This window comes from Prionailurus bengalensis, chromosome A2 (genome assembly GCF_016509475.1).
Source record: "Prionailurus bengalensis isolate Pbe53 chromosome A2, Fcat_Pben_1.1_paternal_pri, whole genome shotgun sequence".
NCBI lineage: Eukaryota > Metazoa > Chordata > Mammalia > Carnivora > Felidae > Prionailurus > Prionailurus bengalensis.
The window spans coordinates 18,170,339-18,183,675 of record NC_057348.1 but is presented as its reverse complement, the minus strand read 5'-3'; the positions used below and the strand labels follow the sequence as shown (position 1 = coordinate 18,183,675).

General features: G+C 40.0%; 1 protein-coding gene across 1 annotated transcript in view; it reads left to right on the top strand.

The window, feature by feature from the left end:
- PRKAR2A (protein kinase cAMP-dependent type II regulatory subunit alpha) overlaps nucleotides 1–13,337 on the top strand; it is a 113,028-nt gene that overhangs the window by 58,761 nt on the left and 40,930 nt on the right. The window contains exon 2 of the mRNA XM_043587361.1: nucleotides 1,426–1,461. Coding sequence (XP_043443296.1) covers nucleotides 1,426–1,461 — 36 coding nt within the window. The remainder of the gene's footprint in view (nucleotides 1–1,425; nucleotides 1,462–13,337) is intronic.

Below are 13,337 nucleotides of genomic sequence, written 5' to 3'. Positions count from 1 at the left end.
ATTCTTGTTCTGTTGTGGTGAATAAGCATTTGTCTCTTTCCTGAGTCTATTTTTGTTGAGGCCTCATATTAGTTGAGTTTGGCTCTCTGAGCCACCTTCAATTTATTTTTCACTAATCTTCAAATTTCTCCTTTTATGGAGGGTGAGAAGGGATATTTACATAATTTTTTAAATTAAGATAATCAGATTAAGCTCTGAAAGTTAAAAAAAAAAAACAAAACCTCACCTTGGGGAACTTGGCTGGCTCGGTTGGTAAAGCATGTGACTCTTGATCTTGGGGTCATGAGTTCTAGTCCCGCATTGGGTGGAGTTTCCTTTAAAAAAAAATCTTAAAAAACAAAACAAAAAAAACCCTACATTATTCAAATGATATAGTTTAGTACTGAGAATTTAGATAACCACCAAACATAAGGAATGATAGGTAAAAAGCAGGAAAAATTAGCAAAGAGAAAATTTGTGTTTATTTTTCAACCTAAAGACATGTGGTACATTTTTCTGATTAATACACTGACCATGGGCAGGAGAAAACCTACCCGTATTGAGTGAGAATATAACTTAACAGCTAATTTCTTTTTCACTTTAGTGTAAAACTTATTAAATTGTTTTAAAATGAAATTTAAATGCTATTATTTGGCAGTCTTGGGATTATCTTTGAAGAATATTAAAGAAGAAAATTTAACTTTTTAATATCATTACCAATAAATTTAGTAGACTTTAAAAAATTTTTAGCATTTTATTTATTTTTGTGAGACAGAGAGACAGCATGAGCAGGGGAGGGACAGAGAGAGAGGGAGACACAGAATCCAAAGCAGGATCCAGGCTCTGATCTGTCAGCACAGAGCCCAACGCGGGGCTTGAACTGACGAACTGTGAGATCATGACCTGAGCTGAAGTCAGATGCTTAACCGACTGAGCCACCCAGGTGCCCCAGTAGGCTTCTTATTCATTTGATATGATACAAATTATTATTTTTAAGAAAATTTTTAAGTTTACTTATTTACTTTGAAAGAGAGAGAGGGAGAGAGAGACAATCCCAAGCCGTCTCCACACTGCCAGTGCGGAGCCAGATGTGGGACTCGAATTCACGAACCATGAGATCATGGCCTGAGCTGAAATCCAGAGTTGGATGCTTAACCGACTGAGCCACCCAGGTGCCCCAATATGATACAAATTAGATGAACATGAATGTAAACAAATAAATTTGCCACCTTGAGTACATTGAAGTTATAATGAGCTTGTTTTCAAAAAGATAAATTCTTCTTTATATTGCCTTTATATGATCATGTTGAACTACTCTCTGTGGTTGATTATAGAAGAGTATGAATTGACCCAACGTTTGGTATTAAAGTGCTTTTAGTTCTATTGTTAAAGGTGGGGTCATGTGACATAATGATGCCTGAACATTGCTTCTTCTTTGTTTTGCAGTCCCAATTCCTGGCAGATTTGATCGGCGAGTATCAGGTATGTTTTCTCTTTCATAACATACTGCCAAAATGCTGTTTTAAGATGGGATTATTTTAAATAAAAATAAACTGATCTTGTAAATAAAAAGATAAGTTAGCAGCATTACAAAACATTATAAAAATTACCTGCAATTCCTCCATTCTGTTTCAAGTTCTGAGTATATATGTACATATTAGTTTGTCTCATTTATGTCATTAGTATTTTTCCATGTTCATAATTATGACTTCTGAAAACTACTTTTTTTGTCAACACTTGCATATAGCTCATTGCAACAAGTGTACTTCTTAATCCGTATCACCTGTTTAACCCATCCCCCCACCCACTTACCCTCTGGTAATCATAAGTTTGTTCTCTATGGTTAAGAGTCTGCTTCTTGGTTTGCCTCCCTCTCTCTCTCTCTTTTTTTTTTTTTAACAACGATTTGCTCATTTGTTTTGTTAAATTCCACATGTTAAATTCCAATGTAAGTGAATTCATATGCTTCTTAGTCTTTCTGTGACTGACTTATTTCACTTAGCTCCATCCATGTCATTGCAAATGGCAAGATTCCATTCTTTTTTATGGTTGAGTAATATTCCATTGTATATAAACACCTCATCTTCCTTATCCATTCATCAATTGATGGACAGTTGGGCCATTCACATAATTTCGCTATTGTAGATAATGCTGCTATAAACATTGGGGTGCATGTATCCCTATGAATTAGTATTTTAAAAAAAAATTTTTTTTAACACTTATTTGAGAGGCAGAGTACAAGTGGGGCGGAGGAAGAGAGATGAATTAGTATTTTTGTGTTCTTTGGGTAAATACCTAGTAGTGTGGTTGCTGGATTCTAGGGTAGTCCTGTTTTTAACTTTTTTTTTTTTAATGTTTATTTTTGAGAGAGAGAGAGACAGAGACAGAGACAGAGTGTGATCTGGGGAGGAACAGAGAGCAAAAGGGAGGCAAAGAGTATGAAGCAGGCTCCAGGCTCTGAGCTGTCAGCACAGACTCATGGACCTCAAGATCATCATGACCTGAGCTGAAGTCGGGCGCCTAACCAGCTGAGCCACCCAGGCGCGCCTATTTTTAACTTTTTGAGGAACTTCCATACTGTGTTCCAGAGTGGCTGCACCATTCTCATTCCCATCAACAGTGTAAGAGGGCTCCCCTTTCTCTACATCCTTGCCAATGCCTTTTGTTTCTTGTGTTGTTGATTTTAGCCATTCTGACAGGTGTGAGGTGATACATCATTGTAGTTTTGATTTGTATTTCCCTGATGATAAACGATATTGAGCATCTTTTCATGTGTCTGTTGGCCGTCTGGATGTCTTCTTTGGAAAAATGTCTATTCATAAAAACTACTTTTTGTATTGCTATTTCTCTGGTATTCTAGATTATGCTGTATTAACTTCTTGCATACACTGTTGAACCACTAAAATTATTTCCTCAGTTATAGTGCTGAGTAGCACTCTCTGGTCGGAGACTTGAGCATTGCCTGGATTTTTCTGTGTATTGCTTTCCAGAGGCATTCTACAGAATAGACTGCAGGGAGAAAGAACACCCTACAAAGGCCTCTCTTCTGCCACCGTCTCACTGATATAGGTGGTGCCTACTACTTTAATTTAGATGTAAAATAGTACCTCAGATTGTTTTATTTGGCACTCCTTTGATTATTAACAAAAATGAGTGTTTTCCAAATATGAGAAATGTGTTTTTATTTTCTCCTATGGGACTAGTTTGGTAGTATTTTTCTCTTTTATCTATTATGATCACGATTATTTTTTTGTAAGTTTGAGCAAATTTCTGTCATCATTTTTAACCTTTTGAAAGTTTCAATGCAACATTTCCCAAGTTGGTTGTGCTGCTTATTTTAATTTTGCTATTTTTTATTGACTCGAATTTTAATATGTGACTGGTACCATGAACACTGCCTAGCACATAGCAAGCACTCACTAAATATTTATTGAATATATATATCTTCTTTTTTTTCGTGATTTCTCTGAAGCTAAGAAGAGTCCTCCTTTTTTTTATAGAACTGATAAATATATTTTCTGCAAGTTTCCTTATAAGTAAAATGTTTGAGTTTTGGATACATTTAGAGTTTCTATGATTGTATAGTAGGGAGGTTAATGTGTTTTAGAATTACTATGTGAGCTGTATGTATCACATCATTTTTTTTTTAATGTTTATTTTTGAGAGAGAGACAGAGTGCAAGTTGGGGGAAGAGCAGAGAGAGAGAGAGAGAGAGAAAGAGAGATGCAGAATCTGAAGCAGGCTCCAGGCTCTGAGCTGTCTACACAGAGCCTGACACAGGGCTCCAACTCCTGAACTGTGGGGTTATGACCTGAGCCGAAGGCGGATGCTTAACTGACTGAGCCACCCAGGTGTTCCTCATTCTTTTTTTTTTTTTTTAATGTTTATTTATTTATTTTGAGAAAGAAAGAGAGTGTGTATGCTCACATTTGAGCGGGGCAGGGCAGAGAAAGAAAGAGACAGAGAGACAGAGAGAGAGTTAGGGAGAGAGAATCCCAAGCAGGTTCTGTGCTGTCAGTGCAGAGCCTGACTTGGGGCTCATTTTCACAAACCCTGAGATCATGACCTGAGCCTAAGTCAAGAGTCAGATGCTCAACCAACTGAGCCCCCCAGGCACCCCTCACATCATTCTTTCATATCTCTTCATTCTTGGGAAGGTTTCTTGATTTTAAACTATCATATGACCTAATTTCTAGTAACACTTGGAATCCCTTTTCTATCCCTCAATCCTTTTCTTTGAGAAAATCTGCTCATTTATGTTTCAGAAAGCCTTTGGTAAGTTGTACACCAAAGTCTGTTGAAAGGAGATAGAAAAAGATATGTTCTTATGTGTAAAGAGACAGCTACAGAGAAGAAATAGAGTGGCAGTTAAGGTTGGTGTGAGATCTATATGCACTATTATCTCCCATTTCTGTTTATCCTTGCCCTATACCCCTTTTTCCCCAGACAATTAGTGATATCTCTTGACATGTGTAAGACAGATCTCGGAGATGAGAGAGTACAGTGACATCTTCTGCAGAGGTCACAGGTGGTGTTAGTTCATGAATTGCTGCTTGGGCTTTCTGTCAGTGTTGTTCAGGCCTTGAACTCTGTGGAGAACCCAGACACGTACATGATATTATCCCTCCTCCTTAGAGTTTACAGTCTTATTGAAGATTTAAAACTTTTTATTTATTTATTTATTTTTAATTTTTATTTTTTTAATGTTTATTTATTTTTGAGACAGAGAGAGACAGAGCATGAACAGGGGAGGGTCAGAGAGAAGGAGACACAGAATCTGAAACAGGCTCCAGGCTCTGAGCTGTCAGCACAGAGCCCGACGTGGGGCTCAAACTCACGGACCGCGAGATCATGACCTGAGCCGAAGTCGGCCGCTTAACTGACTGAGCCACCCAGGCGCCCCTAAAACTTTTTAATATTGGGGCGTCTGGGTTGCTCAGTTGGTTAAGCGACCAACTTCAGCTCGGGTCATGATCTCGCAGTTTGTGAGTTCGAGCCCCACATCGGGCTCTGTGTTGACAGCTCAGAGCCTGGAGCCTACTTCAGATTCTGTGTTTCCCCCTCTCTCTACCCCTCCCCTGCTCATGCTCTGTGTCTCTCTGTGTCTCAATAATAAATAAATGTTAAAAAAAATTGAAAAAACTTTTTAATATTATTCAAATGTTAAGTGAAAGTAAAAGATTCTTAGAAGAATCAAAATGATTATGCAGGAGAGAAAATAGCCTGTGGGAATAACTAACATTTTTTTAGTGCAGACTGTGTGGTAGGTGCACATTTTAAGATCTCTCTAATTGCCTTCCTTATGTCCTTGAACATAATCCTCACATTAGTACTATGAGGTACACGCCATGATTATCCCCAGTGGACAGATGCAGAAACTGAGGACAAAGCAGAGGTTAAGTCACTCGAACAGTCAAGGTGATAATGTACCCAAAGGTAGCACTGTCCTGAGTACTTTCTATCTCTAAGAACCCTTCCTTGTACCCTCTGACCCTCTCAGTCAGTTTTCATCTAAATCCCCTAAAATCTCAGCCTATTCTTGGAGTGTATTATTTTCCTGATCTAGCTGAAGCTTGGCTTGCCCTACAGGCTTCTCAGATGATGGTTCTTCTCTTCCATTTTCCTTGTAACATTGATGATAGATGGGTGAATGTTTCTGTTGTTCCTTATTGCTTCCAAACCATTCTCTCTCCCTCCTCCCTAAAACCCTCGCCTTCAAACCTCACGTTATTATATTCTGTCAGTTGCTTCTCTTCCTTGTTTTAGTTATCTAATAATCCATGGGCTGTTTCTTCTTATTTCCATCTAGATAATTCTTCAAATCTTGCCCTCCATTTCTTCACCTCTTGTCTTCCACCCTACTTCAGCCACTCACCCCCGTGGTCATACTCTGGAACGACGGGCATCACAACTCCTCATACTCAGCGATCCCAGTCTCCCGCTGCCTGCTGTTGCCTGGGCTCTTTTGCTGCCCTGCTCCACCGCTGACAACTTGATCTTGCTTCATTTTTACTGTTCCTCACTTCCTCTTTTACTAACCTTAAATTCCTTGCTCAGTGATTATAACCACTCTGTGGCACATATCCTCAGTTTCCTTTTTCTTTTTTCCTTGCTTGTCTAAAACACATTCTGGTTAATCCCAACTGTCCTCTTAGGCTGTATGTGCACCACAGCTGTACTTGATTGAGGGAAAATACACAGGCCCGTTGGCTGACCTTACTTTGAGTACCTGATCATTAACTTCTAGTAGGCTTTAGATGCCAGCATTCATACTGTGTCTCCATACTTCTTTCACTCTGCTCTCCTAGATAAGCATTTCTTACCTTCTCTCTCCCCAAACCTGTGCCTCCTCCCAAATTCTCATTCCTGGCAGATGATTTTGTTCTCTTAACTAAGGAAATAAAAGCAACAGAAGATAGTTTCCATAGACTCCTACCACATATGTCCTTCCTTACTTGCATTTGAGTCCAGTGTCCACCTATACATTAGATCTCATCCCTTCATCCTTCCAGCAGTTACTGCCTTTCTCCTGCATAATCTGCATCCTTCAACTGGATTATTATTCTCAGCAAAAAAATGTAGCATTGACTTCCCTTTCGTAAAAAATAAAATACGACTTTTTTAAACCACTCTTTACTCTCCAGCCACCACTTTTTTTGTCTCTCTATCTTTATAGCAGATTCCTTGAAGGAGTTGTCCATATTTGCTGTATCTAGTTTTTCTTCTTCTATTCTCTCTTGAGGCCAGTCTAATCAGACTTTTGCTCCCAAATCTCCTCAAAACCATCTTTGTGGATTATTTATATCCTTTAGACTGTCACTTGAAAGACTTCTTCTCACTTAGGTCTTTAGTAAGGTTCAGTACACACACACACACCCTATCTCCCTTACTTTATTTTCTCCTTACTGTTCCTCTCCTCTCTCTCTCTCTCTCTCTCTCTCTCTCTCTCTCATTTATCCTATTATCTAGCTCCCTATGCCAGAAGGTAAGCTCCAATCAGAGAATTTTTGTCTGTTTTGTTCATTGATGCATATAGTTAACACTTAGAACAATGTCAGTAAATGTGGATGGATGGATAGAAGGAAGGAACAAAAGAACAGGTTAGAAATTCAGAGGAGAGGGGCACCTGGGTGGCTCAGTCAGTTGGGCGTCTGACTTCAGCTCAGGTCATGATCTCACAGCTGTGGGTTTGAGCCCCACATCAGGCTCTGTGCTGACAGCTCAGAGCCTGGAGCCTGCTTCACATTCTGTGTCTCCATCCCTCTCTGGCCCTCCCCTGCTCACACTCTGTCTCTCTCTCTCTCTCTCTCTCTCAAAAAGTAAATAAACATAAAAAGTTAAAAAAAAAAAAAAAAAGGAAAAAAGAAATCCGGAGGAGAAATTACTGTGGGCAGAAATAAAATCAAGAGACACTTCTTTGAAGGAGGCAGAAATTGCACTGGAGGTTGTGAAACATGGCTACTGTCTGGCTAGTACCAAGAAGGATGCATTCTAGGTAAAAGGATGTCTTAAGACTCAAAGGGGGATGAACTAGATCTTGCTGCTCTGGCTTTAGGTGAGGAGATAAAAGAAGTTTGGCGAGAGAGGTAGGGAATGGGGCTCCTTATGTGATCCATAGAGTTTAGCAATAACTAGTTGTGTGAAGACATGTGCTGTGTCAGAGATTGCAGAAAACTTCCAACGATAACTCAGTGTGTCTGACCGAATAATAATTTGGAATGTAAAGCAGCATAAAGAGACCTAGCAGTTACTGAGTATGTCCTGTGAGCCCAGCCCTGTGTTTTAAATATATCTCCTCCTATTATTAACCTTTTACATGGTTTTAGTATCATTATCCCATCTCCTCTTACCACTGAAGAGACAGACCAAAGATCTAGGATATAGGGAAATAGTGAATAGTGGTGGGTAGAGCCAAGCTCAGACCCCAGTGCATGTTCAGAGGTGAGGTCTTTCCCTGCTTGACGCTGCCTCTCCATTGCAAAGCATTTGGGATTGAAAGCTATGCCTTCCAAGTTTAAGTTCTAGCACAGCAGCCCTTTTACATCATGTGATAAATTCATCAAATGAAGAGAGTTCATAAATTCTTTAAAAGCGGCTTTCTTGAAATAGTCCTAAAGTAGTATTAACTGTCTTTGAGTTTGAAATGTTAGTCTGATTCTGTTAATTAAAAAATGTCATCCCCAGAAAACCCTTTCATTTATTAAACACATGTTGAAGCTTCCAAGCATTTTAATCAGAAATTTGTGTGTTGGCATCATGCCACGTTTAGGCAGGGAGCATCTGATGAACATGCCCAGTCAGTAGAGTCTGCTGAGAATCTGGTGCCATGGTAGTCACTCAGGTCTGTGTGATAGGTGCTTTTCCTTCACCAGGTGTCTCTGCCTTTTCAGGCTTACATACTTACAGTGGAATACTGATTTTTGTCTTAATATCCTTTCACAGTATTCAGGATTTTTTCCACCAATAGCTATCTTCAGCTGAAATATCACCAAACATTACTTAAGATAACTTACAAATCCAGTGTTAAGTACTGAATTGTGTCCCCCTCAAATTCTTATGTTGAAGCCTAACCCCCCAGTATGACTGTACGTGGAAATAGGGCCTTTGAAAAAAAAGAGGCAGTTAAGGTTAAGGTGTTAAGGGTGGAGTCCTAATCCAGTAGGACTGATTTCCTTATAAGAAGAGGAAGTAGGGTAGCTATTTTTGGTTAAGCATCTGACTCTTGATCTCAGCTCATGTCTTGATTTCAGGGTCTGAGTTGGAGCCCTTAGTTGGGCATGGAGCCTACTTAAAAAAAAAAAGAAAAGAGAGGGAGAGAGAGAGAGAGAGAGAGAGAGAGAGGAAAAGACACCATGAGTGCACCATAGAGACAAAGGACCATGTGAGGACTCAGCAAGAAGGCAGCCATCCACAAGCCAAGTGAAGAGGCCCCAGGAGAAAAACAATGTGCCAATACCTTGATCTTGAACTTCCATCCTTCATAACTGTGAGGAAATAGATTTCTGTTCTTTAAGCCACTCAGACTGGTATTTTGTAATGGCAGCCCAAGCTGACTAATACGCACAGTCTGAGTTAATTCTTCATGGGAGCTCGCAGGACAGCATAGGGTCTCAGTCTGTGACCAGGATCCGGCTCATTTCTTTGTAGAAATGAAAGGGTTTTCTTTCACCAGCACATTTAATGATTCACCTTTCTGGAGAGACCTGGCTAGCTCAGTCAGTGGAGCGTGTGACTTTTTGATCTCAGGGTCATAAGTCCAAGCCCCACATTGGGTCTAGAGATTACTTAAAAGTAAAATATTTTAAAAAATGATTCACATTCTGGATGAAGGAAGCATCAGTTAAAATTTGGAAGAAGAAATTGTGCTGGATAGTCTCTGGTCACTTTGTACAGTTTCATGTTGCTAACCAGTGACATCTGCTGGAGAACTGTGGCAAAACAAATTCCCGTGAACAAGGGATTGTACTACTCTTTCAGTCTTCATTTTCAGTAGGTCTTGAGCATCTCATGACACTCAGTGTAGTTCTTGAGGCTTCAGAGGGGATCACACAGACCCTGGGCTTCTCCCAGGTCACTTGTGCACTGAAACAAGCTCCTTGATGTGTATAAACACAAGGGGCAACAATCACATAGACACTTAATGGATTCTTTATGTAGAAGATGAGAAAAATGATCTGGGATCAAGACCAGGAAGAAGTAGAGAGGTTGGGTGGAAACAGGGAAAAGGCAAAGGGAGGTAAGTCTGAAGTTCAAAAGAAAAGGGAAAAAATTCAAAACCAGTTTTGAAAAATAAAAGCATAATACTTTTCCACAAATTGAAACATCAGTAATTTTACTGGGAATAACTACTTTTGTTTAAATCATACTTCTGTACCTTAAGACTTTAAAACTGTAACATTTGCTGCATCACTTACGTTAATGTCTAAAAATATAAAAGTAAGCTAAGTTGCTGAAGTACTTCCCTTCAAAATCAGAGGAAAAGCAAGGCTGGAAATAGGCTAGTCCGAGACTGTATCATTATCAGTAAAATGCTGTCAGTCTCATCATTGAAGGCTTACTATTTTAAACTTTTTAAGTGAAAATTTTCATACATATGCAGAAATAGAGAAAGTTTGTATAATAATACCTATGTACCCATCTGTCTCCAAATTGAAAGTTTTTAAATGCATGGGGTGCCTGGGTGGCGCAGTCGGTTAAGCATCCGACTTCAGCCAGGTCACGATCTCACGGTCCGTGAGTTCGAGCCCCGCGTCGGGCTCTGGGCTGATGGCTCAGAGCCTGGAGCCTGTTTCCGATTCTGTGTCTCCCTCTCTCTCTGCCCCTCGCCTGTTCATGTTCTGCCTCTGTCCCAAAAATAAAAAAAAAAAAAAATTAAAAAAAAAAAAGTTTTTAAATGCATTTTTCTAAGAAGACATTTTGAGTTCCCGGACCAAGGAATTGGAATAGATCGAATAAAGATCAGATATGAGAATATTTCTGAAGTCAAATTTGATGTATTCATTGGATAAAAGGTGAACGAAGGAAGCCCTGATAAGTTACAGATTTCTAGTTTAGAAAACTGGGCTGTTAATGACAACATTAATCAAGAGCACAGAGAACCAAGAGGCTTGCAGTTTAACATGGTGTCTGTCCTCAGTGCAGCTTCCTCAGATTTCCTACTGAGATACCTGTGAAGAAGCAAAAAGTGGCAGCAGTAGCATCTAGGAACTCAGGAAGCTGTGTGTCTTAATCTTTAGGACAGATCTGAGATAAATGTACACTGACCTCATCTTGTGGAATCAGGAATGGCTGGGAAAAGGCATTTATCTACCTCCCATTGTCGCTTACCTGGCTCAGCTACCCAAAGCCTCTGCCAGCTAGGAACTCAGGAGACCTCCCTGCAGAGCATCACTTGATGCTGTTTTAGGGACTAGAATGGTATTTGTCCTCTTACTCCCTTCTAACTCCCTGATTTTTCTCTGTGTAAGGATATTGGGTCCCTGTTGGACAGGCAGAATATTGATGGCATTACAGTACAAGAGGTGTGGTCCACACTAGAGTACTATAGGCCAGGCAGGGAAGGGAGTCCTGTCTACAGGACATACCATTTCTCAGGTATTCCATGAGTTCAGAGAATCAATGGGAAGGGGAAGCTGGGGTGCGGCTAGACCAAGGCTGCAGTGAGTAAATGTGTTTAAGAAACCAGGAGTTAAATTTAGAGCAGTGTCACTTTGTCCCCTAGTTGTTAGCATTGAGTATAGGGACCAAGAACCATTTGGATTCCTTGCGTGCTAATTTCCTGGTTTATTCTTCTCTTGTTTCCCTTTGGAAAAATAAGTAAAAAAACATTTTGTGTAAATATTCATATTTACATATTTATTTCTCCCCATTCTTAGCTCTCCTTTCTCATAAAAGTCCTTTCTTATGGAAGGCATAGCATACTATATATATTCCTCACCTTGCTTTTTTCCCCTAGAACTCATTATTAGCCCATGGAGATCTTCCTTATTCTTTATTTTTTCTTTTCTTTTTTTTTTCTCCTTTTTTTTCTTTTCTTTTCTTTTCTTTTCTTTTCTTTTCTTTTCTTTTCTTTTCTTTTCTTTTCTTTTCTTTCTTTTTCTTTCTGAGAGAGAGAGAGAGAGAGAGAGCGAGAGAGCCAGCAGGTGTGGGGAGGAGGGGGAGAGAGAGAGAAAGAGAATCTTAAGCAGACTCCACACCCAGCAGAGAGCCCAACAGAGAGCGAGACCATGTGCGGGCTTGACTCAGGACCCTGAGATCATGACCTGAGCTGAAATCAAGAGTTGGATGCTTAACTGACTGAGCCACCCAGGTGCCCCCCTCATTCTTCCTTATAGCTGTATTATTCAAATAGGTAGTTATATCATTTCTGATATTTTGCTATTATAAACAAATGTTCAGTGAATATTTTCTAAATCTTTGAACTGCAATAAAGACAAGTCTTGCAGAAGCCGGCACAAACACAGGTTACCTATTAAAAAAAATCAAGTTGGGGGCCCTGAGTGGCTCAGTCGGTTGAGCGTCCCGACTTCGGCTCAGGTCATGATCTCATGGTCTATGAGTTCAAGCCCTGGGTTGGGCTCTGTGCTGACAGCTCAGAGCCTGGAGCCTGCTTTGGATTCTGTGTCTCCCTCTCTCTCTGCCCCTCCCCTGCTCATGCTCTGTCTCTCTCTCTCTGTCAAAAATAAATAAACATTAAAAAAAATTAAAAAACAAAATCAAGTTGGTTTTTAGATAATATTGTACCCAGAACAGAGACTGATACATAGTATCATGTTTTGTTTCAAATTCATTCTTGGTTTGTTTGTTTTTTTAATTTTTTTTTCAACGTTTATTTATTTTTGGGACAGAGAGAGACAGAGCATGAACGGGGGAGGGGCAGAGAGAGAGGGAGACACAGAATCGGAAACAGGCTCCAGGCTCTGAGCCATCAGCCCAGATCCCGATGCGGGGCTCGAACTCACGGACCGCGAGATCGTGACCTGGCTGAAGTCGGACGCTTAACCGACTGCGCCACCCAGGCGCCCCTTCATTCTTGTTTTTAAAGTCATTCATGTACATGATGATGCTGAGCAATTTTTTTTAATGTTTATTTTTGAGAGAGAGAGTGTGTGCAAGGCAGGGGAGGGGCAAAGAGAGAGGAAGACAGAGCATCTGAAGTGGGCTCTGTGCTGACAGCAGAGAGCCATCGTCAGGTTCCAACTCAACAAACGGTGAGATTATGACCTGAGCTGAAGTTGGACGCTCAACCGACTGAGCCATCCAGCCGCCCCAGTGATGTTGAGCAATTTTAATTGATTCTTTTTGTAATTTATCCATCTGCGTGTGTGTGTGTGTGTGTGTGTGTTTCACAGGTCCTTTATTTTATTTTTTAATTAAAACAATTTTTTTATGTTTATTTAGTTTTTGAGAGAGACAGAGCATGAGTGGCGGAGGGGCAGAGAGAGAGGGAGACACAGAGTTGGAAGCAGGTTCCAGGCTCTGAGCTGTTAGCACAGAGTCCAACGCGGGGCTTATTTTTTAATTTAAATCCGAGTTAGTTAACATATGGTGTAATAATGGTTTCAGGAATATAATTTAGTGATTCATCACTTACATATAACACCCAGTGCTCATCCCAACAAGTGCCCTCCTTAGTATCCATCATCCATTTAGGTTTACCTCCCTCTCTGTTTTTATCTTATTTTTCCTTCCCTTCCCCTATGTTCATCTGTTTTGTTTCTTAAATTCCACATACAAGGGAAATCATATAGTATTTGTGTATGATAATTCCATAGTATCACATGGATATGTGTTTATGTTGCATATGTTGTACTTTGTGGTTTTCCACCCTTGCTTTAAAATTCAGTAAAGATAGCACC